The 27,998-nt window shown below is 34.4% G+C and overlaps 1 protein-coding gene across 1 annotated transcript in view; it reads left to right on the forward strand.

The window, feature by feature from the left end:
* Positions 1-27,998, forward strand: part of LOC118747839 (glutamate receptor 1-like) — a gene marked incomplete in the record, with an annotated part of 322,600 nt that overhangs the window by 249,014 nt on the left and 45,588 nt on the right. The window contains 5 exon segments of the mRNA XM_036482013.1: positions 1-36; positions 3,298-3,392; positions 3,854-4,021; positions 16,864-16,960; positions 23,694-23,752. Of these exon segments, the coding sequence (XP_036337906.1) occupies positions 1-36; positions 3,298-3,392; positions 3,854-4,021; positions 16,864-16,960; positions 23,694-23,752 (455 nt within the window).

Here is a 27,998-nt window from a genome sequence, read left to right on the forward strand (position 1 = left end):
TAGCCGATTTATTGGCCAAGAAGTTGGGCATCAATTGTGAGTATATACATACAGTATTCGTAGAATAGTGCATTTGAACGCCATGACATTTATGTATGTATGTTCTTTTATTATATGTAGGTATGTATTTGTATAGCATGTACTTACCATTCATATGCATTATGTGCTCATGAAAGCAGTGCAATGAAAATCTTATTAACTGCAGTTGAGGTATATTTTACTCTTACATAAGTATGTATGTATGTGCATTAGGCATATGAATTTTTAATTTATTTACTTATTTGTTAAGTTTTCATATAAAGTTCAAAAAATATATCCGAATCAGTAACAGTTTTGTAGAAAAAAATTCCAAAATTTGAAAATTTATTGAAATATTTACTTATTTGAAAATTGTTTGAACTTTATGTTACAAAAGTGCTTCGAAAACGAACAATAGAGAGAAAATTATAGTAATTTAAAAAACTGTAATTTTTTTTTAAGTGGATATCTGAAAAACGAATTGAACAAATAAAAAAAAACCGTAAGGCCTCAAAAAAAAATTGTTTAGTCGTAGTGTAGTGCTTTCGACTGCAATTTGGCAGGGAATTTCTGAATCCACAATGTAGTATTTATGTAAATCTTTTTTATTAATGCATTCCATTTCACGCAAATTTTTACTTTTTCATTAAGTTAAAAAAAAATATATATAAATCCAATGTTATTCCAATATAGGACTAGACTGAAAAGTTTCGAAATATGTTAAATTTAAAATTTTATCAAAGTCTTAAAAAGCACGGTTTTGAAAATTTTTAAATTTTATATTCCAAAAGTGTTTTGGAAAATAAGAATTCACAAAAAAGAATTTTTCACAATGTTCTTGGCATTAAAAAGTTTCGGAATGTGTGATAGTAAAAAAAAAAGATCACGAAAATCCATAATTTTTTATTAAAAATTTAAAGTTTTATCAAAATCTTAACAAGTATGGTTTTGAGAATTTTTAAATTTTATATTCCAAAAGTGTTTTGGAAAATAAGAATTCACAAAGAAGAGGAAAGTTTTTTTCAGATATCTCGAAAATGGCTTGACAAGAAAATTAAACAACAAGGGTAGGCCTCCCTCCCTCCTCAGGAGATGCAAAATCCAAATTATCGAAAAATTTTAAGTTTTGAAACCATATTTTGAAATATCTATCGTATTTAATATTTTTTCCAGTAATTCTTTTTTTCTTTCTTTGTACCAAATTTTAACAAAACCTTTATTCTTATTTGTTTTTCATCAATCCTCATCCTATCCTTATGGTATAATTTATATAAAAAAGGCATATGCCTAATGTACAATGTGCTTGCCTGTACATCTGTACTTATAACTGCATAACTGACTCTCCTTGTGCTTATAATAAGATTTTATGCGCATTTTATACGTTGAAAATGTGAATTATGTGCAAGTATAGTTCAATTTCGATTGAGCAGAATAGCTTTTGAGGCCACTGCGTTGAAGAAATTAAATCATTTGGGTATATTGCGTAGAAAAGAAGACGTTGAAATATGCTTGAATAAAAGTTCGTTGAAAAATTTATTGAGCTAAAAGCAAGCCTCAGTCAAAAAATTATATGTGCAATGTTTCAACTTCAGCTTGTAGAATTAAATGGAAAACTAATATTTAAAAATTCGGTAATATTTAGTTATGATTATCGTTTTAATCATTACTGAAACTACTACTTTTAAATTCTTCTACAATATTTAGATTGTTTATAAAATGCTTAAAATGCATTTTCATCCCAAAAGTGGGCTGTTGTTTAGCGATTTATTTATTCAGCGTAAGCGCGAGGGCCGTGTTAATATTTTTGTAAATTTTCTATTGTAACAGAGAAATTAAAAATATATACAAAATTCTCGGAAAATCGTGCTTTCTCCAGTAGCTAACCTTTGGGTTTTACTTTTGGATCACCCTTGGGGATTGTACAAGCCAAACTGTAGATGGTGGAGCTCTGAAAATCCAAGAGCAACACACGAGCACCAGTTACACCAGTCCAGGTGCACTGTTTGGTGCGGTATTATGGCCGAAAAAATGATCGGCCCATATTTCTTCGAGAATGAGGATGAAACGCCAGAAATGATTTCTGGAGCTTCTTACAGAACAACTATTGACACTTTTTTGCGTCCAACGGCAGAGAATTTGTGGTTCCAACAAGCTGGAGTAGCTGCGTACACTGCTAGGTACTATGGACCTATGAGCTATGGATGGTAGTTCTTATTTGGTCCACAGCAGCATCCAGACTTGTCTAACCACTGGTTGGTATCCCCCGATTAGCTTAAGGAATTTTCTCAATCGATAGAAATATATTGTTAGCTTTGCTTTTCTTATTTCGAAGCATTGTTCATTGTCGACTTTAAGTAGTAGAATGAGCTTTGTAGCAAGGCTTTTCAGCGCGAAGGACCACCCTATCATTAAAGAAGATCTCTAGGTTTTTTTCATTTTGTGGCACGTGCCAGTCTAAGTCTTCTATGTACGCCTCTGTCTCGGATCTTTTTGATCTTAATTACTATTTATTTACATAAAGCAGGGATCACACGATTTGTATGTACAGAGTGGTGTTGGCTAGAAATTTTAATCGGGAATCAGTGCGGTCTCAATAACCACTTCACAAAAAACACCACTCTCTAACAGAGAAAAAGGACAAATCTGTACAAATGTACAAATCGTGGGATCGCTGCTTAAGAATGTAGTAGCTGGGAGGCCGTCAGGAGTGCTGAAAATGTGTATTCCAGAGTTCTGGTTGAATGCCACGAGTGCGCAATTTTCTGCGCATAGCATGACTTCAGAGAAAAACATGAATTTTTTTTATTTGTTTGCTTATGAAATGCCGTTGTACAGTAGTTACAACCCACTCTTGGTTGATCTATTTAATTTTATTTCGTGTCAATTCTCGTGTTTTCTCTTGACTAAAGAATTTATGATAAATTTAAGAATACAAATTTGTGTAAGTTTAAAATTTAAGCAGCTACAATTAAGTTTATAGTTTCTCTTTTTAAACAATATCTTCCATTATTCCCCGATTTTTCGTAATTTCTTTGATACTTTCTACACTGAGTATTTATTTCATAGCGCAGTTATTCAGCACACAGCCATTTAATTTGTATGCCTACAAACTTTTACCCCAAAGTCCAATTTCAACTTACTCTACTTTTTCTTCTCTTACTTTGCATACACCACTGCATTTGCTGCCACTACTTATGTTGTTGTTGCTGCTCCTTTGGCTGCCCCGTTCGATATTGCGCTGGCCGACCGTCTCACATGAATTGCTGCTACCAAACACAGATGAATTGCGTCTGGTCAAGGATGGTACCTACGGTTCAGAGAATCCAACGGTGCGCGGTGGCTGGGATGGCATGGTCGGTGAACTGGTACGACGGGTGAGTACAACTTCATACAAACACACACACATACATATAGTTAGGCGCTATAGCCGGACAACGCACGTGTTTGCTGCCACATTGGTTGCACTCGAATTTATTCCGATTGCATGAACACTTTCATTTCGTAACGCATTCAAAATGTTTTCTTTATTATTGCTTTTTCTCTTCTTCTCCGAACTCTCTGCCGCGGGCCATCACCGCACATTAAACGACGACTGCTGCCGTGCTAACTTTATCTTTGGCAACGATTATCGTTTCGGTTATCGTTGGACGGACGGTTTTATTGCTCGATGCGCCGAATTCGCAACGCGCCTACTACCGTAAAAACAAAAACAACCAAAAACTACAAATACAAAAACACCAACAATGAAATCGAACAACTTCATCGTCATTGCCGTTGCCATTGCCATTGCTGTCGCATACGCGTTATTTTATTGTACCAATGTGTGTCCAAGCAGGAAGCGGATATTGCAATCGCTGCCATGACTATTACCGCCGAACGGGAGCGTGTCATCGATTTCAGCAAACCATTCATGTCACTGGGCATTTCAATAATGATCAAGAAACCAGTGAAGCAGACGCCTGGTGTATTCAGTTTCATGGATCCTTTATCGCAGGAAATTTGGGTGAGTATGCGAATGTTCGTCGAGATTCGATGTAGGCTCAAAAAAAACCGAGCATCAAATATCTACATCTCTCTTAGAATCAACTACTTAATATCGCGATAGCGATAAGCTCATATTGAATTTGGTTGAGCTGCATTGTTTCTTGGAGATTGTATGTTTGTGTTATTTTGTAAGGATATATCCTTACAGCATCTGAAAGCTCTTTACATTTTATTGATATTGCTCAGCCAGACTTGTTTTTATACCTTTCATGAACTGGTACAAAGAGAAATGGTACAAGAGAGCGGAAAGAGTATCAGATTATTTGAAGATGCTAAAACTTTTTCAGTAGGCGGCGAATATAATCGTTTTTTTTTTGACATCTTACCTTAGATATTTGCGAAATATAAGATGCTTACTGCATGAATAACAACCGCAAATTGACTGCCTGCCAGTTTAGTCGTTTTGCGGCTAGATTTAGCCTTTTGCGAAAATTCGGTTTAGCAGGCAGCCGATTTGTTAGCCCTTTTTAGTCGATTTTGCTATTTGCATTAATTTCTTAAAATTCAAATATATAAGTTTCCGTGCTTGGATATAGTACCAACACATGGAACAAATAGTACAGGTATTGTCTTCCCAGAGAGCGCATATTCGAATCTGCCTTGATTACAAAAAATCATTGTTGTCCACACTAAAAGGTAAGGAAAAAAGATATTTTCAAGCACTATGTGCATATATTTTTTTCTTTTAAAAAAATTTACCGAAAAAATGGTCAAAGGTCAAATTTTAACTTTTATATTTGACTGAAAAAATAAAAATCTAATTTTAACTTTTACTTTTGACTGAAAAACTATCAGTCAAAAAATAACGGTAATTGCTGACTTTTTTGAAAAAAAGTACAAAAAAAAATATATCATATAGGATTAACATTCCTTGGCTAACAAGCATCACATTGCTATATACAAATGTTAAAAACACCAATTCTTTCCGACTGACTTTTTGAATTGAAATTTTGAAAATAACTATTATTTTCGGCCCCTGCTGAAAACATCTTTCTTATTCAAAAAATACTACCCACTTCCAAAATTTCTTAAGCTCTCCGATTGGTTCAAAACGGCAACTTTGCCAACAGTCTCAAAAAAAACCGAAATGCTCCTTAAAAATTCTGAAGCACCGATAAGTGTACATCAAAAAAAATCTCCCTTAAAAATTGATCCGCCCTAATGTATATACTAATTTTAACTAAGAATACTAAACATCTGCATGGAGATATCTTACAACAAATGAATGCGAAAATAGATAGCTCACTTAAGCATGTGCAATGTGTCAAGCTTGCTGCAGTAAGCTATGAATGCAATCATTCGGCCACAATAACCATTTGCGTTCGCCTTCCTGTTTAGCACAGCCAAAAATAAAGCAAAAACTTTTCTTACAACGGTTCTCTGACTTCATAGTTTGCCGCATATTTGACCTGTTTTGCATTCGTCTTTGAAGTATACAGCCAATTGTTTTGTTTACAAGCTTTATATGTATATGTATGTGTAGTACATGCTTACAAATTCTTGTTATTGTTTCAATTTCCGCTGGCCAATTTCCCTTAAGATGCATGCTAAAAATTTCACAAATATTTTAGTAAAAATTAATGTAGCAGAAATTGCGCTGCATATAAATGATAAAACTTTGAAAAAACTTACACATGTACATCCACTTATGTACTTATGTATGCATATGGGGCGTTCCATACCACGGGACGGGGTTACGCTTCATGTGTTCGATTGGTTGCAAATTTTTAGGGTTGATAGATAAACATAAATAATGAATAATATGAAATTTGAGCTTGATTATTATATTTTTATGGCACAAAAACAAAAACAAATCGATTTAATAGTTTTCCAAATATCTCAAAAACGGAGCGAGGAAAAAATTTGAAAAAAATTACATATACACACATCAAAAATCTCTATGAAAAGAAATATTTAAAAATTTTTTTTTTTAACTTTTCACGTGCAAATTTTTTGATAAAAAAAAATAGTTCTTGAAAATATGCCATCGCACAAAAATTTAAAAAATTACAGTGGCAGCTCTTCCGTTTTCCGTTTTCGCTTAAAAGTTTTAAGTTTTAAGTTAAAACTTGCTGTTTATTATATTAAAATTTAATGGGCCACAAAATTGCTTACTCAAAAAAATTCTAAAAAAAATTTTTAAAATTTTAAATTCGTAATGTACTCATTTTACTCAACTTTGGTGTAAAAAAAATTCATAACTCAAATTTTTATAGAGTGCACCCCATAATACTATGCTTAGATATTGCACAATACTCAGAGCTACTATAGTAATTTTTTTCAATTTTTTTTGAGATGGCATATTTTCAAAACCTAATTTTTTTATCAAAAAATTTGTATGTGAAAAATTTTTCAATAAAAAAAAAATTAATATTTATTTTCATGGGGAATTTTGGTGTATGTATGTGTGATTTTTCTTTCAAATGTCTTTCTCGTCCCGTTCTCAAGATATTTGGAAAACTAATAACTCCATTTGTTTTTGTCTTTGTGCCTTAATTTTTTAAAAATGTAAAATGTAAATGTATCAAAAAAATCACACACATGAAGTGTGAACTCCGTCCATTTTGGTATGGAACGCCCCATATATATATGTATGTGTACATGATTTGGCATTTTGGTTGCACATTCAGCGTTGTTGTTTTCTAAATACATATCTATCTATATCTATGGGTATGTGCGCTTGTGTAGTATGCTTAAAGGAGAGCATGTACTTTGTACAACTTTTCATTCAGCGAAATTTAAACTTTTCCACCCCATCAACATTAAGCAACGCCAACAGCGAATAGCTACAGTAGCACTAACAACACCAACATCAATAATAACAGTAACAGCAACAGCATCAGTAGCAGCTGCAGCACGGAAATAGTAGCAGCAACAATAATAAGCACCGCATCGATGCTTTGGGTTGTTCGCCTTACATTTGTACGTTCATTCTTTCATTTTGACTATTTGGCAAGTTTTCTATTTGGCCAAAATGTAGAAAGCTTATAAAGTTTAATGTAGTAAACCGGCGAAAAGTTTTGTTGTTAGAAAATTGAACTTCTGTGTTTACCAAAGCGTTCGCTGTACCCACACCACAGCTGCTGGTCGCTCTTCCGGCCTGCAAACACAAACACACATTTCCTGCTGGCGACCCGCATCATCTGTCATAAACTAGCAGAGTCAAATTTTTGCAGCAACTTACATCCCCTTGCCCGGATCTCTCAGCCACCCACTTTGGCTTCACAGCTTGTGTCACAGTATAATTTCCTTTGTTGCGTCTATCGTAGATTTGCCTTTACGTGTGAGCTGGGTTCATCAAACTTTGTCGCCCCTCAAAACTAGTGACATTAGACTAAGCAAATACGCTTGCGGAAAAGTGCATAAAAAGCTCTAACTCCGCTGCATCGTAAAGCAGCGTAAAGGATTTCTTTGCAAAGTGAAAAACTTCGTTCGCACTCCAGTGAGTGGGAAAATTGCAGTAAAGATTTGCAAAATCTGTCTGCAAAGTCAAATACTTTTCTTAGATTTTTTATTGCTCTTCAATGGTAAGTGTACTAAGTAATTTTGTGCAAAATTAAAATGTCCCAGCAGCATGTCGACTTCTTATATTCTTCTTCCACTTCTCTAGCTGCTGTTGTTGCACACAAACACTTCTGCATATTAATGACTTGGAACTTTGCATAGTCGAGGAGTTTGTAGAAGCAAAATTGCATCGAGTTAAAAAAGAATCTGAAGAAAGGCAAACTAAACTTGTATTATTAATAAAGCGAACAAATTCCATTACTTTTTGGTGCATAGCAGATATTTGGCCAAAAGCGCTAGCTTACTTGGCTTATTTTGGTTATGAAGAGTTTATTAAGAGCAAGTGAAGTAAATGCAATCCTTTGAATATGTCCTTTCATTTCTTCAGATATTTGATACATATAGAAAAATAATTAAAATTTGTTTGCACACATTTTCATAAAATACCTGGTTCTCGCTTATTAAGTTATATAAATTATTTTCACCTTCTTCCTGGGAGGGAGTAGTAGTTTGAAAATGTTTTGAAGAGGGTTGCCACCTGCTTGAAATGTCGAACTTTGTATAGATACTTACATATATACAAGTTATACGAAATATCAGAATATGGATGTCAAACGAAGGAGTGTTAAGAAATCTTTAGTTTGAACTGTAAGAATATTTTTGAGAGAGTTGCGACCGGTTTAAAAAGTTAAATTCAAATTATTTAATATGTTAAATGAATTATTAAAATATGGGTATCAATTGAAGGGAGTTTGAAAAATTTTTATATCTGAACTGTACTTAGCGGGATTGCCACATGTTTGGAAAATAAAAATCTACTTTTTTCATCAGTTAAAAAAAAATTGTATCGCAATGTCCGGCGAAGGAGAGTCATCAAGGATTAAGCTTGAAAAAACTTTCGAATATGGCTGCCACCTGTTTGATGGTCTAACTCAATTAACTAATACAAAAGGTTCATGAATTATAAAAAAACACATAGTCAAACAATGCTAAGAAATCTTTTTTTGAGCATTTGGAAAGCTTGAAGAGGGTTGCCACGTATTTAAAAAGTTTCGTTGAAATTATTCAATAAGTTGGATATTATTAGAAGATGGGTATCAATCTAAATTGGTTTGAAAAGGCTTTATTCCTGACGTTTATTTAGGAGGGTTGCCGTATGTTCACAAAGAGAATACTTTTGAAAAGGAATGTCAAAAATGAGAGGTCAAATTAAAGACCTTAGCCTGTAGATGTGTGATAAATTTTTTTATTTTTTTTTTAATGAAGAACTTTTCTCATCGGTATAGGATGATTTGAAATTAGATGGAATTAAAAATATGCACTATGCGAGACTGTTCTCCACTGGCACTCGGATCTTTTATAACTCTGGCTAACATTTGGAATATTATTTAAGTTTTTGAAATTCAATTTTGGGCATTTTTATGCCATGCGGGTTCACTAGTTTGTGTGTTTTGCCTACGGAGGTAGGACGTATCGGTTTTAATTTGAAAATGTAATGTTGCACTTTCGTCTTCATCCAGATGTGTAGTAATTGCGCCCAAAGTATCAGACCAATGAAAAATTTTGAGCCATGATCCCACAGAGGCAATATACCCAAATTAACTAATTTGTATGTAATGGGTGTTAAAATCTGAAAACAAAAGCACAACATCTATGAGGAGCACTACCTTGCTTGTGTTCTTATGATTATAAGTTATCCTACATATGCTCTTGCCTTTTCCGGAATTTTGTTTGCTTGTAACCCCAGTTGATTAAATTTTGAAAGAAGATCTTGGAGTTTCATTATAACTTATACCTCTACCTGCTTCTTCTTCGGAAACATATTTTTGTTGCAAGGTGGTTCATTATTATCTGGGTTTATATAGTTTTAGTTCACCTGTCACACCAATAAGCAAATGTCTGGTCACTATGTTCTGAAAAGTGAGCAAAAGCAAAGTATGGAGCACCAAAACGATATTAAAACCAAGGCATACGATGAGATTCTTTATTTTTCCACCTCTGCCAGCAATCTTCTTCTTACTTGATATGTGTAATAGCCCCTGTCTTCCCCAGTCTCAGACGCGAATATGTAGTAAAGAGCGGTCATCAAGCTTATTTATTCTTAAATTTCATAGATACTTCCAAGAGAGCTTTTATCGAGTTTAACGAGATATATACGCGTAAAAATAAAGCCACATATTGACATTTTGGGAAAATGAATGATGTGAACTTTATACAATTTTCAGAAGTTCCGTATGTACTTTTAAAGGTACTTATTTCTGGCAGGCAATGGCGGAACTCCGAGTATCTATATTTTTGCCATGAAAAACAGCTTTTCATAAAAACACATTCCCCGTTCGGAGTCGGTGTAAAAATGCCAAGCAGGTGTTTTGGCTATTCGACTATTTATTAAAGCATATTTTAAAACAAGACTTAAATGTGGTGCCACAAAAAAAAATACTAAAAACAAAACTATTTAATAAAAACTTTGCTAAATTTGTTTATTAAATCTAAAGTGCACATAAATTTTAGTGTAGTTTTTGTGCAAAAAAAAAAAACGAAATAGCAAAAAAATAAAAATAAATAAATAACATTTGCACTTGGCAAAGCAATCACATGATATTTTAGTATTAAAAACTTAATACACTTTACACACGAAAACATTAAAATTTTAAATGCCATTTGAAATGTGTGGCATAAAGAACTTGCTGCAATAAATTTTCATTACAATTGCATACACACCAAATTACTCATACGAAAAGTAGTAATCCAGATAGCTAAAAGGCCAAAAAAAAGTGGGTAATGCGCATGCAAACACATTTCGGTATATACACACACACATATATACGTTTAAGTATATACACATATATATGTATGTATGTATGTGTACATTCATGAGCAGATTAAACTTTTTGCTATGTAGTAAAAGCAATTCACACGTCGCGCCAATATAAATGCATATGTATGTAAATATACATACACACATACATAAGTATGTACTATATATGTATGTAAGTATGTATTTTGTGGAAATAAAATGTTTGCCATCTTTCGCTAACGCTACTTTATAATCTCTCTCCTATTTGTATGCCAATGAATGTACGATTGTATGTTGGCATATGAGTAAGTATGTATGCATGCATGTATGTAGGTATGGTACCTATATAAAAAAAATGAGGCCAAAGTATTTCGAATTGCATTAGCAAAATGAAATTGTTAGCTTGATGGCAAGCGAATTACGAAAGACTCCAGCGGCACTCGCGACTTTTTACAGCTGCATATGTATGTATGTGAATATATCTATGTACGTATGTATGTATATACTAAAATATGTAAGAGAACACATTTTGCATACTTTCAAAAAATATATATATACATATATATGTAGTATAATTTGATTACTTTTGCATGAATTTGTGTTCGTAGCAGTGCAAATTGGAACACTCTACCACATGCAAGCGAATTAAATCTCATGTCTAAACAACTTTAAATGTTTAAAGTGCCGAAGTACATACACATATATGTAAATATGCTTCCGCAAAGGCGTAAAAGCATAGACAGACAGCAGCACTGATCCAGATCAACTTTTTAATTCGGAATTATCTCAGGAGTTAACTGCAGAATAAAGGGAGTTGGGGGCATTTTCGAAGAGAACACTGAACAAAATTTATAGAACGTACAACAGATAGAAATCCAAAGAAAATTTAATAAAAACCTTATATGAATTATAATAGAGAACGCAAAACCGCCGGCAAGGGAGATGTCCAGGCTAAATTTAGATGCTTTTTTGTGTATTCAACGCTCTTTGAGTCCAGGTAGCCATGTGGTCGGCACTGTTTACTAAAACTCAGTAGCGCCCTGGTTCGAATCCCATTCCGAAAATCGTTTTGGCTTTTTATTTATATTGTTTTTAATTTGATTTTTTTTTTTGTTATTTCGCATTACAGTACACCACCGATACAAGCAACTGGTAAAAATTTTGGCAGTTGCATTGATTTAGGTTCTTGAAATAACCGAATTACAAAAAAGTTCAGTCTGAAATGAGAATTTGACCCAAAAAATTTAAGTAAAACAAAACAAAAGTATACAAATTAATTCTCTAAAAAATTATTATTTTTATATGCTATAGATTCGAAATTTTCGTTTGTATTTTAGTCGTCGACCGACTCTCCAGCTTTTGAAGAGTTAAGGTGTCTTCTACTGAAACCGAGTTTTATTCAGCCTAATGAAGACAAAAATTAACAGAAATAAGAAATTATGGATAGAAAGTAGCGTTTACTGAGGCACAATTTTGTGAAAAGTTCCATCTGCTGATTCACTAATGGTAAACATTTGGATGTTGCTTTAGCAGAGGTCGTACTGTAAATGAATTTTTCAGAGTTAGATTTCTTAAAAAAATACCACAAAAGCTATAATTACAGAAAAAAAAAATAAAAAAGTAATAATATAAGATATGTAAAATAAAACCTTGTGGGATTCGAAACGCAATACTGACGTTTGTAAGGAACAATTTTGTTCAGATCGACTGCGTCGTCTGACTATACTATATGGGAAAGAGTTTGAATGCACATATGTTTGCACGTATACTAGGGTGGTCCAAAATTATAGAGGAAAATCCACTTTTTAGAATATGTTTTCTTGCTGCCTCTTCATAGAATTATAGAAAATGTAAAATAAGCAGACTTATTTTTATACCTTTCATGAACATGAATATATATATTTCAGTTCTTGTAAGGCTTGAAATAAAATATTTTGCACCAGCCTAACGTACTAGACCTATGTATTTGCAAATCAAAACAACCGACTTTAAATCCACACCCCTTACCCGTCAGTCGACGCGCCACATGCCAAGCATACTTATATACATACATATGTACATATGCATGCATTTGCTTACATGACAGCATTTTGACAGACTCCGGCACAGCATTTGGGATTTAAATATAGCTCTTACACACACACACACACACGTCCATGTTAAAGTATAAGCAAAGGTCACAGGCTGAACGCCTAAAAATGTGCAACGACAGATTACACGCTCTGAGGCTAATCGCAGCAGTTGCCAAGTTTCTGCGCGGATATCTACAAATATTCATTAGTTGTTTTTGTTATTAGTCATATAAGGTATGTATATAATTGCCTGGGTAAATGTTTACTTTTGTTTGTTGGTGGAGTATTCGTTGTTTACTCGTGACCTCGTTAAAGGTGAAAAGTTTGCCTGTCAGACAAGCTAGGAAAAATTAAAAGCCAAAAAAAAATATGTAAGCAGATTACACGCACATTAATGCCAGCAAGTAAACATACTGAATAGACGCATACAAGGTGATACGTATATTAAAATTGGGGGGGGGGGGGGGTAAGACTTTTTGAAACATTTAATTTTTTTTAAGTATATTCCAATATTCCACGAAGTTGCCTAAAATAAATATTTCATCTGCGAAAAGACGAAAAAAACATATTTATGTTGAACATTTTTACACAATAAATACTCCTCGGTATTCCAAGCCGAGGAATTTTCTATTCTTATGGCCGTGGAAATGCAGGAGTACTGACCTCCAAGCCGCACTCAAAGCATTGCACCGCCCTCCAACTACCTACTGCCAGTGTCGGCTAAATTATGTTGTAAAAGACAAAGAACTTTTTTAAAAAAAATAAACTTTTAAAAAGGTAGCAACCCCACTCAAAAAAACACAAAAGCTTGGTACCTCATTTTTTAGTCAAACGAATGGTCAAGATCTTTATTTTTTTAAACAGGTGACAACCCAATTAAAACAAAAAACATAATGGAATATCTGGAGGCCAAGCCCTTTGATTTGAAACCTTATTTTTGGTAATCCAACGAGCGGTGCGTATCTTATAATTTTCTAGTTGGTTGAAAACTCTATAAAAATTCTAAGTACTAAGGAGAATGCCCCTGTCGAAATCCGTTCCGGAGCTTTCGAGATTAGCATGTTGAAAAAATCTCGACTTTGCCCTATACGGTGTAGGAAAGATATATGAACAAATCTCGTAGATGATTTTAGTTTAAAGTCGTGCCCCTTTAACATGTGCGTGTGTGTATGTGTTTGTACTCATGCATGCCTTTGTTTATTGTGCATACAGAATTTTGTATGAAATTAAAATCCATGTACAAACAAGACAGAAACCAGCTTACGTAAATTTTTATATGTATGTATGTATATAGAAAGGTATACTTATGCTCGATTATATGTGTATATTTGCAACTGAACATGCCCACTAGAACCTGAAGGGAGATCTCCCTATGTGAGGAATAAAAGAGTACTCCCCTTAACCTGATTTCTGAGCAATAAGGGAGATTTGTCGGTTTTGTACTCCTTTATTACTCGTTTAGGAATCAAATAGGAGATCTCCTACACGAGCGACGAAATAATACTCCCCGAGGCATGATTTGGGAGCAATAAACGAGATTTGTCGGTTTTGTCCTCCTGTATTGCTCGCTTAGGAGCGTAATGAGAGATATCCTAAGCGAGCAATTAAAGAATGCTCCCTGATGCATGATTTGGGAGCAATAAGCGAGATTTGTCGGTTTTGTACTCCGTTATTACTCGTTTAGGATTAAAAAGTGATGTCTCCTAAGCGAGAAATCCAAGAGTCTTCTTTTTGATTGATAGGAGAGCAATACGCACCTCGTTCAAAAGAAATTTTGTGTTTTCGAAAAAATTTATCATAGAAAAAAAAAACAACAGAAAATATTTCTTATAGGCGCATAAGGAGGACACAATAATCTAATTTGGATAGCACACAGATTTTAATAAAAGTCCGTTGGTATGTACCTCAACTTTTGTTTAAATATTTTAAGCATTGTATTACTTACAAATATACCGTTAAATACCTTTCAGATTGCGCAAATTAGTGTTTGCATTTAAGTGTGACCCCCGGGTTTAAACATCGCATGGGTGACAAAGATGTCAGATAAGAAAAGTCACTTCCACAATTTCACCGCTTGGTGGATTCCTGACCAGGTAAGCATCCTTGACAACCAGGAAATCATATACGAGTACATACTTATATGTGCATATCTTATCTTACCGTTTTGTTATTATTACGTTTTACTTTCATATGATTTCTCTGCAATATAATTCTAAAATTAAGCAATTATGTAAGACGTATAATTTATGTTTTATCTGATCTCGTACTTATATCTGTTAAGGTCTTGTAAAATTAGCACAAATGCACGTGATTAAAAAGTTAAATAAAAAATTTCATAAATAGCAAAATCTATTTGGCTAATTTAAAATGTTCGTTATCATTTCTCTCTTATTACTCCTATAGGAGGCTTTCGGGATGCCTTTAATGGGAGCACTCTCTTATTGCTCGTTCGGGAGGTATATGGGATGTTTTCTATGTGCACTCCCTTGTTGTCTTTTTGGGAGGTTTCTGGGAGGTAACTATGGGAGTACTCCCGTATTGCTCCATTAGAAGGTTTGTGGGATGATAATTCTGTGTGTGCTCCCCGATTGCTCGTTTAGGAGGTAAAAGGGATTACTCCCCCTCCTAGGACATCCAATGTTAAAGGGAGTATACAAAATTACATGCTTATACACAGAAGCATAGGGAGCAATGGGGAGTATTAGTATACTCCCAAGGGAGTACTCACCGAGCAATCGTACGATGCTCCCAAGTTCTACTGGGTGTGTACACTCTTGAGCAAACAAATTTGTACACATGCGGCACAAGCTCATACAAACACACACACACACACACACATGTCTCCATGTTTTTGTTAATATTCAAAGTTTTGCAAATACCAAAAGTTGTGAAGCTAATAAAAAGCGTGTCACTTTAATAATAACAAAAAAAAACAAATGGCAACAAAGCTAACAAGCTAAGTGAAAGCGAAAGTCGCAGCGGGTAATCAGCCTAAGAAAAGAAATTTAGGTTACTCACAGGAAACTAAATTAAGCCCCATTCTCCAGCGTGCAATGCGAATGGCGAGGAGATTAAAGTAAGAGAAATTGTGAATTTCTAATTTAAGCTACAATTAGTTGAAGGCAACAAAGGCAAAGCTTAAAGAAATTTAAACAAAGGAATATATACAAATGTTTTGGGCTAATTGAGGTTAGATACCAAAATATTTTTTTTTTTAGAAATTCAACATTTTATATAAGTGATAATGTGAACTTGACAAAAAAACACCGATACTGAGGATGGAGATGATTTTTATATAAACTTTTAATAAATATTTCCCTTAACGAAAAACTAAGACTCCTTAATTTTTTTAGTTACGGCGCACAGTGTTCTATTTTGGAAAAATCAAATATCCCGAGGATAGCTAAAGCTTTTTAAATTTATAATTCAGGAAAAATTGTCTCCTTGGGCCTTTTACTGCCTTCAAAAAGAGAGGGCTTTAACTTCTTTCTTTTTTTTCGACAAGAAACTAGTATGCTATGTACTTTTTAAAAGTTCTTAGTACCTATTTTAGCAGATCTTCCGTCACGACCTCCATTTTCATGGTCGGGTTTTTTTAAGTTCATTGCAGTTTGTTTTTAGGTAAATAAAAATAAAAATAAAAATAAAAATAAAAATAAAAGTAAATAACTTCAGAAGGTCTACTATACCTTTAAAGAAAACATTTTGGGTTTTTTTCTGTTTTTTTTTTTTGACTGAAAACAGCCCTTGGACTTGGTAAAAATAAAAGTATATTTTTCCGTTCTCCCGGCCATGAAAATGAATTCCTTGACGCACCAACGGCAAACACGTATATTTAAACTTTTAAAAAGTCCATTCCATACTGGTTTTAGGTCAAAAAATAAAAAAATGTAATCTACTATATTTGAAGGTTATTTTATAGGTCACAGTAATTCTTTTATCCAAAGGGACTATTTTTTTCTAATTTGCCATCTAAAAAGCTCTAAAATGCTGTTACATTTATTTAAATATCTCTTCTCATTCGCGATATCTGATTTTGCGCCACTTTTTTGCAAAATAGAACACAGTGCGGCCCCTTTCATTAGTTGCTTTAATGGCTTGTGGCACCAAGCGAAGCTAAGGTGTTTTGAATTTTCGCTTGGGATTAATGATCTACCTGTGATTACGCATATCTCTCCATGGTTTATATTCATTCCAACACATTCACTTCTGAAGCAATACTCCGAAATGCAGCCGACAAATTGTTGCCATGTGAAAGAGCTTTAACTTTTTTTTGCAATTTCATTTGCTTGAAATGTTGGAAGTTACTAACTTAAAGTGAATTTCTTCTCTTTACATGCGAATGCTGTTGCCGGTGCCATCATCATCATCGTCATCATCATCGTCGTCGTACTTTTCTGCTTTCTACCACACCCCTTTGCGGGGCAGATGAGCGTCATTTTCAGTTACATTGGTGTTAGTATTGTGCTATTCTTTGTTTCCCGCTTCTCACCGTACGAATGGCGCATTGTGCAATATCAGACAGGTAAGTGTTACAGGAATGCTTCTTGTACGTAAATGGATTTGTCAAATGCATGCACACACATACTTAAAAAGAGTAATGGGTATGTATGTACGTGTAGTTATACTTATTTATGTGCATACGGATTACAAGTGGAATGTGGAAAAAGAATTCTTGGTGAGCAGCGCTTTTAGGTTTACACATAATTTTGTTTAAAAATTTCGCAAAATGTTATGAATGAACTCAGAGGCGAAATGCATTTGTAAAAGCAATAACGAGTGAAACTTTTCTAATATAAATATTTTTCTTTTTAATAACACAAGCGTAGTTTCTTCCCAACCCCTAAATGACATTAAAATGTGCAGGAGTTCTGGCGATAAAACTTTGAACCCATCCATGGTGAAATTATACCAGGTGTAGTAAATATAGCGAGACAAAAAATTCAACACTATCTTATTTGAAAATGCATCTTTCAAAATTTCTTTCCTTCTTTCAAGCCGCTTTTAGCGTACCGAATTCACGTCCACTCTCGAGCACAAAAAGCAGATCTAGGACCACGTTGTAGAATAAGGAAAATGACAACCCTACTATGAAAAAACAAGCGAACTATAAAAGATCGTAGTAGGACTTCTGGTATCGTTGAAAAGATTTTGGAGGCATAGAGACTTCGGAGTATTCTTGACATTTCTGACTACCCCTTAAGTGTTTCACAAATATGCTAAATGTAGTAAATTAACTGAAGACAGCAAAGGAAAAACTCGAGGCTCTCCACTTTCCGGATGGAACTAAAATTTAATGGGCTATAAAACTATATTCCTAAAATGGTTGCAAAAACCTCGAAGAAAAAAGTTAAATGTTTGTTATAATTTTTTTAAACAGGTGTTTGTAATAAAATGAACTGGACTTTTATAAAAAAAATTAATATGACTTAAATAAACCACCAAAACTTTCTTTGCTCACAAGAGTATATGAATTGTAAATACCGTTGAACTAAATAAAAAAATATTTACCATATTTCCAAATATTCATTATCAGATAACTGAAATATATATCCAAATGCATAAAACTTGAATTCTAACAATCATCTAATACAAACAATAGCGAAAAACTAAAAAAAAGTGGTGAACTCAAAGGATCACAGCATTGTAAACAACGACAGGAGCAGGTTAACGGTTAAATTGCTTGTGAAAGAAGTCATAAGTTAGGGCTTGTGCTAAGTGCAAAGTTGTACCGAAAGTTAGAAACCATGGATCCTCATCTTTCTGTTGACTGATGGATATTAGGAGCCAAAAAACAAGAAATTTGTTTAAAGTTCGCGAAAAGGACCAGTTTTACAATGTCAGGTTATCACTAACTACAAGTTAAACATTTTTATCGACGTTTTCCATTCCCTATTAAATGTTATGGAGTCGATCACTTCGATTTCGATGTTTAACCTGCAGCTAGTGTTAACCTCACATTAAGAAACTGGCCCTAAAATGTATACATACTGTTGGCGTAAAATCTTATCGATAGTTCAAAATAATCATACCAAACAAAAAAGCCTTAAACAATTTTTTCAGAAGAAGACTAAAATCGTTTCCCTCTTTTATACCACTTTCATAACATTTCGGATTCTTGTTTGTCCACACATCGTTGCAAGAGATATTATAGTAAAGAACATAGAACATGCAAAACTAGTCTAACCATCTACCCCGCCGGAAGTATTTAAATGTTTCTTATCCGCATTATTATTACTGCGCCTAAAAATATGCACTACGCTGCACCGGAACTGCACGACACGCCACTGTATGCATTTGTTTGAATAAAATTAATTGCTGCTCATATAGGCCGCACAAAGCAAAACTCATCCTGAAGAGAAACAAAGTTTTTCGACCGAAAAATATTGATTTTCAAGAATTTTATACCATTTCTACAAAAAATTGTTTCTCCCCTTAGAACATATGTATGTAGATATGTATATGGAAAACTTCATGGGCTTTGAAATACTATGTATCTAAACACATAAAAATATGGGTATATTTTTTCCATTCAGAAAAACCCTAGGGGGTGAGAGCTTAACATTTACATTTTTTTTTTAATATCAGAATACCGTTGATTTATTTTAATATCTATTGCAAAATTACACGATCCTAGGTTTATTAATCTCAAAATTTTTTAATAGATAATGACTTTTGCTAAAATCTTAAAATCAAAATTTATCGAAACAAATTTTATGGGACTAGGAAAAATTAATTTCTCATTTTTAGTACTTTTACAAGAACTTGGTATATTAAAACGTTTATTAATTTGATTTTTCTTTTTTTGTTTTAATTTACTCTGTTTTGTGAATCATTGTTGATTTTTTTTTTAATTTCGTTAACTAAAGTCAGAAATATATATTTTCTATCATCCTGGGAGAAACTTTCTTACGAACACGAATATGGAAGCTTCAAAATCGCATAAATTTAACCTCTATTTACATTCGGTTTCTACTCTTGTATCTTCAACTCTCATAGTTAGCTTTTGAATCAAAAATTTAACTCTAAAATTATAAACTAATAACTTCATTTAATTTTTTATAACTCCACTAATTACTGTGTTACTGAGGTCGGAGTGCGCAAGAGTCTTAATTTTCTTTGCTCTAAAATTAAACAAAAATACAATTTCCAATTCAGGTTTAACATTTTTAATTTTTTGTTTAATTACATTAATTTTGTGAACTTACATATTTCAAAATTCGTGTTTGCTAATTAAAATCGCATAGAGCAAAGTTCTTCTATTTTAAATAATAACAACTCAATCTACTTTCACTTCGTATATTTACCAAGCTTAGTACTTTACTTAAAATTTCAATTTCCTTTTTGTTTTTGTCTCCTCTTCTCTTTTGCTATTCGGCAATCGATTTCCTTTCCAACGAATTCATAGACTCCCTTTGCTGCTACACTTAAAATGCTCGTAGCTAATTCTATACGTACGTACGTGTGTATGTATGTATGTATGTGCATATGTGACGAGCAATTCGATTGGCAATTTAGCAGCAATCCTGGCCACAAATCACAAATCCTTTCAATTAGGATGCGTTCATTTAATTCACTCGCTCTAATCTGGCTCCACATCAAAGTCACAAATTATAGTGACATAGGATGCAGGCAAGCAGGGCGGACAAGCAGTCAAGGAGTCATGGAAAACCCAGCATTACAGGCAGATGTACATATGTACATCACTATTACTATATAGTTTGCTATATGTATGTACATATGTATGTATGTATTTAGTCATGCAAATGCCAACGAGTTGTCTGACTTACTGAAATATTTCCATGTTGTTCATGTTGTTGCTTCGCGCCAACAGCAGCAGCAGCAGCAGAACATCTATCAGATGAAGGCTGTGCCTTAATTTAATTTCTAAAAGCTTTCTCTGATGTACATATGTATACACATAAAGGCGCATACACATACATATGTAGTATATGCTTTCATATACATATATTTACATATGTGTATGCATGGTTGTAGCCAAAAATGGCCAACAACAATTTTCGTGCTGCTAACGAAATTTCATCATCCTCACTTACTAGATTTAGTTCGGCCCTTAGTGGGATGACGGTGCTTTGAACCGGCCGGACGTCGAATACATATGTACAAGTAAAATAATCACGACATACATACAAGTTTACTTTTGCAGTCTGCAGGAAAATCGAATGGTAGGCAGTTAAGGCTGCAGTTTCCAGTTCCGTATCGAAGGGGGTACTGCTGGATCTTTGCCTCAATTTTTAATGCCAACGCAAAGCTCCAACGCATCCTTTGTTTAATATAAAAGTTTTTCGGTTTCATAGGTTAAAATTATGCTTGGTTTTAATTATGAGACGAAATCTACTTCTGTCGCCATTGACATCAAAACTAAAGAGCTGGATCTGTAGTTTACGGTATTCGGGTTGTTATTGTCAACAGTATAGAGCTTTCAGTTTCAGTGAATGGTTTTCAAAGTGGGCATCTGGATATTAAGTACATACTATCAATAACCAGCCGCTCTACCTATTATCTCTTTCAAATGCTATGGATATTAATTATTTCATCCACCTTGGATAAGAATATCACATCCTCTCCCGAACGAAAAGAGAAGCTTTTTCCATCGATTTTTCCCCATATCCTTTAAAAGCTCCAAACAACATATAATCACTTTCACAAACCCTTTCTGATGTAACTCTTTGTTTTGTGGTGGTATGTCTTCAGCAAAGGCAATGGTACAAATTTTCTTGCCACTCAACACACCCCCATGCTACAACTGGACCTATTTCTTCCTAAACAGCAAGCAACCCTTGCTTTAGAGTCTGCTTCACTTTTTAGCGCATCCCTGAAGCATCACAATAGGTACTTGAAAACATTGATTTTCCATTGCTGCCAGACAAAAACCGAAACAAGAGAAGCTTAACTGAGTATATTTGATGGGAAATGTAATAGTTAATTCACTAGCTGTATAGGTACTTATTTAGTATGCTCAGCTAGGTAGCTAGAAATTTAACCTTCCAGCCCTTCCAGTGCTGCATATGAAACTTGGCTCCAATTAAGGCATCCACAGGGCGAGAGCTCAAGAAGTTGATTGTAGGTCTGAGTGAATGCCTTTTAAAGTCTCTCTGTACACTATCGAACCCTGAGTTTGTTTATTGTATGACTGTATAGAAACAATATTCTTCTCTTTTTTCATTGCATTGTTTAAGTCCGTCAAATCCGCGAACCCTGCACAGCTGCAAAAATATCTAGAGGTATCGTGTTTGTGGCCGGCTTGCAATCGTGCGTGGAGAGTCATCGGTCTTTCTTTATTGCGAAGGCCAGAAAGAGATCTAGTTTTTACCTAAGGACTTGAAGCCAATTAGTGTATCTTTATTTCTGCTGAAGACGCTAGAATGACCGATTGATCAGCATACGGAACTGATCTTACTCACAAGTAAGTACTTGTGATTTTTATTCGCTTGCCGTTTTCTCAGAGGATCAAGTGCTTAGTCCTTGTCCTTATGTTGCTGAAGAAAAGCTGTAGGTAAGAGATAAGGTATCTCACCCAAAGTAATAACTTAGCTCTATGAAACCTTAGTGAAGCCTATTATGCTTTATGGGACTCAATCCACTGGCATTTGCTTAAGACACGCTAATCAAACACATAGAGTTCGGTCGTCTTTAGTATTTTTAAAGTTTTTAAAAGCTGCAGCTCTCTGCATCGAATATTCGTGAACCGGTTGTTAGGGACATTCTAAAACTCTGTTTCACTGTAATTTTTTGGCTTCCAGACTCGCGTAACGTTTCCCCGGCACATATGGTGGAATTAAAGAAGCAGTAGACACATTGTTCAAGAGTGTAACGCCAATAAGGAAGGAGCTCAAAACTGAGGGTGCGCAGGAAGTGTTTGACTTCTCTCTCAGTTGTGTCGCAAAAACCTGCATGGCTGACGATTTGGCGAGAAAAGGTAACCTTGAAACGATACCAACCGACAAGAAGTAGATTTGAGCGCCATTTACGACCTGGGGTTCACTTTTGGGGAAGTGGGCTGGAAATTAACTCCTTGAACGCTGGGAGAAAACTAGAACGTGTGCAGTTTGCAGATTCTTCGTTTAAATTAGCTTTTTATTTGAGATCAAAAATCGCATATAAACCATATTACCTCAGTTAGCTGGAGGATAATGAAATGGAATCACTTCGACACAATCTTCTGTACAGCTTTAGGGGAACTTACGATTTCAGTTGCAGTGCAGTTTTGCAGTTTACAACCAACCCAGGACCAAGTGGTCTCGGAGAACGACGTAAACCCTGTCAGCGGTCTCGCGATTAGCCTGCAGAGTTTCATCGATTGAGTAGTGGTTGTCGTTCAAAATCATATGGTATCACAAATGGTCCAAATATATATTCAACTGGGGACGGTCACCTAAACCAGCCTTACTTAATCTAGAAAAATCGAAACGAGCTTGGCTCGAGACTCCTAAATAAAAAAATTTATTATATTTTACTTTACATACATTTTCCTGCCAGGTTATAACTTGTAATCCGTATGCGTGTTCAACTCATAGTTAAATACTAAAAAGGAATTCGGAAGCAGCGTAAAAAGGCAAAAATGTAGGAGTAAATTGCCAAAAGCAACTAAAAAATAAGGAATAACCGCTACGAAAGAATGATGGTACGAAAGAACTAAATGGCGAAAATTCTTCCAAAAATAGTAGTAACGGCAAAAGTTGAATGCGAGATGCCGCAAATGCCTTGCCACATATGGCATACAGCGCACGTACTAGAGCACATAGCATGCTAAAGAATTTGGCATGTATGTGCCTATGTGGCATGCAGGGCCTGACTTTGTGCCGCGCTCAGCGTGCGATATGCGGTATTCATAGGCGCCCAATTTAATAGTGACAGACAACCTTTTCGTTAGCGCCATAACCAATGAAGCAGACACAATGCCCAATAGGCACGCGTACACACATAAATTCGCACACAAGCGCCGGGAATAAACGGCTGCTGTTTTTGAGCTGCATATAAATGCCAACAATTTGCTGTTAATGCCACCAATACACAAATACTGAGTAAACAAGTCAACACACATACGCAACCACATATATTTGTAGGCCTATGTGCACATGTACATGTACATGCATGTTTATTCGTGTTTAATGTATGAATGCTGAACTTTATCGTTTCCCCCCCATTATTATTGCTTACCCACATCTTACTTATCTTACTACATATGTATATGTATATATGTACGATATGTAATCCTCTTTTCTCTTTTCCTGCAGATTCGCATGCACATCACGAACAAATGGCCAATCAACAGCCGCCAGGCATCATTGGCGGTGTACCTGTGCCCGGTCCAATGACCGGTGCGACCAGCGCCACTGCCAGTCCGGCCAATATTGGCGGTGTGGTAGGTGCTGGTGGTGTGCCCGGAAGTGTTGGCCTCGGCACATCCGCCACCGCAGCGGTCAACGAGTTTAGCATTTTGAATTCATTTTGGTTTGCCTTGGCCGCCTTCATGCAACAGGGCTGCGACATATCACCGCGTTCCATCTCCGGTCGCATAGTTGGCGCCGCTTGGTGGTTTTTCACGCTCATTCTAATTTCATCGTACACAGCCAATTTGGCAGCATTTCTCACAGTTGAACGAATGGTGACACCAATCAATTCACCCGAAGACTTAGCTATGCAAACGGAAGTGCAGTATGGTACGCTGTTGCATGGCTCTACGTGGGATTTCTTCCGGGTAAGTACATACATACAATTGTGCGCATAGTTTGTATGCTAAATCGTGCATATACAGACATGTTAAGGTATAGCTATGAGGATGTGTTTGAAGATGTAGCGGAAGTAAGTATTTGACTCAGTGCGCAATTGGGAACATGCGTTATGCGAACGTATAATTTATGTTTGTATATATGTACATATACGCATTGCTGTATGTTATCCGGCTATACATATTTCTTTTCAACGAAATACTTACTTTGCCTTGTCCTCATCCACCTCTGGACATACCTCTCTTTTACCAGCTTCTCTAAGTTGGAAAATTCTGCGATGGTGATCCTGTTGTTGAGTCCAATAAAATAAGTATTTCTGGCTATCACAGAGTCCATCGTAGTCTGATTTTTCGACGTATACTCTACGTTTATAGCTGTTCGGATTCAGTAATCGCATTTACGTAGATTTCACGAAAAATTGGACTGTGATGGATTTCAGCTGGTATAACGATTTATACGACCAGATTGAAGAAGTCACACGACAGTGAGTGAGTGGGCAGAGCTCAAAATTGTGCTAAACGCGACCCTACTTAGACGTTTGGACATGCCGTCCTAGAGACAGCTTCTCTTCGTACTTCCAACAGCCTAGTCTAGGATCTTTTCCAAGATCTGGCTCACTTTAAGTGATGGTGGGCTCGCCAGGGCTGAAATTTCCCAACCTCCTATTTATTCCTCTTCTCTCGGCATCACGCAGCTTTGGCCATTGATAGGGTATCTGGGATTTCTCGTATTGCACTGCTTTAGCAACATGGAACTCTTCGTCTTAGGTGTCGCTTCTGCGTGGCTTTTAACAGACAACACCCTCTTCTGCAGGGGTACGATGAGGATGTAGAATTCCTTATTAAAATTTCGTGAATGCGCCGCGGCGGCTCTTGTGAGAAATTTCTTGGCTAACAGGTTTTTGACTGTTTATTTTCAAAGTCTAATTTAACAAAAGGGCATCGCCGTAAACTGCAATATGCCATCTTTAATGCCAAAGTATGCCTTCAGATGCCCCATTGCAAGTTATGTCAAAAAGTTGTTTATAACTTTAAAGTTGACTTATTTTGACTATAACTACAGGCCTATGACTTTTAGCAATGAATATTCTAAAAATTAAGTGAAATTAAAAGATATATGTTTTTATTTTCAAACCAATAAAAATTTAAAATTAAAATTAAATATAAAAAAGTTTCTAACAATTAAATGATAATAAAACAAATATGTTTCTTTTTAAAACAACGAATTCTAAAAATATAAAAAAAAAATAAATGAAATTCAAAACAAATTTATTTTTCTCTTTAAAATAATACAATCTAATAATTAAAAGGAAATTCAAACGAGTAATTTTTAAGCAAAAAACATAGTACCGTAAATTTCTTCATGACCAAATGGTCGTATCTAAGCGAAATTAGTACGGGACCACCCTTGAGGCAACGCCTCTCCGATAGGAAAAGAATTATCGAAATCGGTTGACGTGGTCCAAAGATAACATCCATGTAAAAAAAATATTCATATATATGTATATGGGGCGTTCCATACCAAAATGGACGGGGTTCACACTTCATGTGTTTCATTTGCTTCCAATTTTTGGGGATGGATAAACATAAGTTATAAACAAATATGAATTTTTTTTAATACTATTGTGATTTTCTTTCAAATGGCATATTTTCAAAAACTTATTTTTTTTTTTAAATTTGTATGTGAAAAATTTTTTAAGAAAAAAAAATTAAAATAAAAATGTATTTCTTGTTATAGAGAAGTTTGGTGTGTGTATGTGTGATTTTTTTCAAATTTTTTCCTTGCTCCATTCTCGGCATATTTGGAAAACTATTAAATCGATTTGTTTTTGTTTTTGTGCTGTAAAGATTTTAAAAATGTATTAATCAAATTTATCCATCAAACCTAAAAATTTTACACAAATCAAACACATGAAGTGTGAACACCGTCCATTTTGGCATGGAACGCCCCGATATATATTCTGACGAATTGATAACCTTCTCCTTTTTTTGAGGTCGGTTAAAAAGAGAATAAAAAAAGTGTAGCAAGTTATAAAATTAAAATTAAAAAAAGCAGAAAAGAAAAAATATAGAAAGAAAAAAATATCCAAAATTTAAAGTAATTAAAGAAAAATAAAATTTTAAATAAAAAAGAAAAAATTAACTACTAAAAAAACTATTTGTTATAATGAAAGAAGTCTGATGAGGAAATGTGGTGAAATAGCTATCACTTCTACCATTTTTTCAAATTATTGTTGCTTTTCCACAATAAGTTTTCATTAAAAAACGGCCTCGAGCTCAATAAAAATTGTTGAATATTAAAAAAATTATTAAATCTGTATATACTTACAAAAGAGTAGTAAATTTTTTACCGGAAATACATATAAAAATACAATAGCAAAATATTAAATCTTCGTAGTATTCCAATTATTCAAAAATGCATTGATCTAATATAGCTAAATAAGTAAAAAATAATAATATTTATTTACATATTTTAAAACTACTGAATTGCTCTCATCGTTCCTAGTGATTACTGTTGTATCCTTATACTGAGTACTCGACACACTTTTACATTTATAAATTTATGTAAGTCGAAAAAATGTACACTTTAAACGGCTTAAAGCCAGTAAAATAAACGAATTATTACTACAAAAGTGGTGCCAATTAAATCAAGCATTGTCGATTCCGTGCATTAAACGTTAACATACCTTTTTACAAGTACTACATATGTATGTATATGTTTCGAGTGTGAGTGCGCATGTATTAAAAAAACATAAAAATAAAAATATCTCAGAAGTTTCATTAATTGGCTGCTCGTTGATGCCAATGAAAATTCAAGTAACTTTTCACTTCATTTAATTTGCTGAATATTCAAGTTAGTTTTTGCTTTTCAAAAGTTTCTGTATCAGCTGTAAGAGTGTGTGTGTGTGTGTGTTTGAGTGTTCGAATGTTTGAATGATGATTTCTCAACCTGTGCCACGTAAGCGTACGTGTTTTTTAAGTATTAAATCAAGCTTTGATGCATGCGCTAGCATTTGCATACATGTGAACATTAGGATGCCTCACTAAAAAAAAAGTCGCAATTTTTTTACCGAAATTATAAAATGTATAATTTTTAAAGACTTTCGGCAAAATAATTCGGAGAAGTATTTAGATTTCCGTAAGCTAAAACGATTTGAAAAAAAAATCCAAAAATCGAATTTCTTATAAATAAAATTAAATTTTCCAAAAAAAACACCGCACATGGTAGAGTTTAAGCTGAAAAGGTCTACATAGAAATATTTGAACATTTTATTAACGGAATAAAAATAATAAAATTTTTTGGAGGCACTTTGAAAGCAGGCCAGCTCAAAAAAAATATTTTGGCGAAAAACCTAAAATTTTATAAGTTTTATAATTCCAACGAAAAAGCTAGTACCATTTTTTTTTTTGTATGGAAAGTGATGCACCTTAATACAAATACATATTTCATACATAAGCTCATACGTACTGCAGCTGCTTGTTAAATTTAATTTTATCGATGTATGCTGCTGACTTTTGATATTCCGACACATTTGATTAATTTGTGATGTGACTTCCACACACACACACATCGACGACGACGAGTTGAATTTTTTCTTTGAATTTAAACTTGCACTGATGTGCACACACACACACACATGTTGCTGAGTATGAAAGCATCTTTTTGCCAAGAGAATTTTGCTACAATCAAGAATACCAAAAAAAAAAACATAAAAATAAAATAAGTTTCGACTTTCCAAGTCTTCGAAGCACTTTAGTCCTGGCGATTCTGATTCTGTTTCTGATTCTGAAAGTTGCAGTAATAAAATTT

Source organism: Rhagoletis pomonella, unplaced genomic scaffold (genome assembly GCF_013731165.1).
Source record: "Rhagoletis pomonella isolate Grant_MI unplaced genomic scaffold, Rhpom_1.0 Rhpom_scaffold_00012, whole genome shotgun sequence".
Taxonomy (NCBI): Eukaryota; Metazoa; Arthropoda; class Insecta; order Diptera; family Tephritidae; genus Rhagoletis; species Rhagoletis pomonella.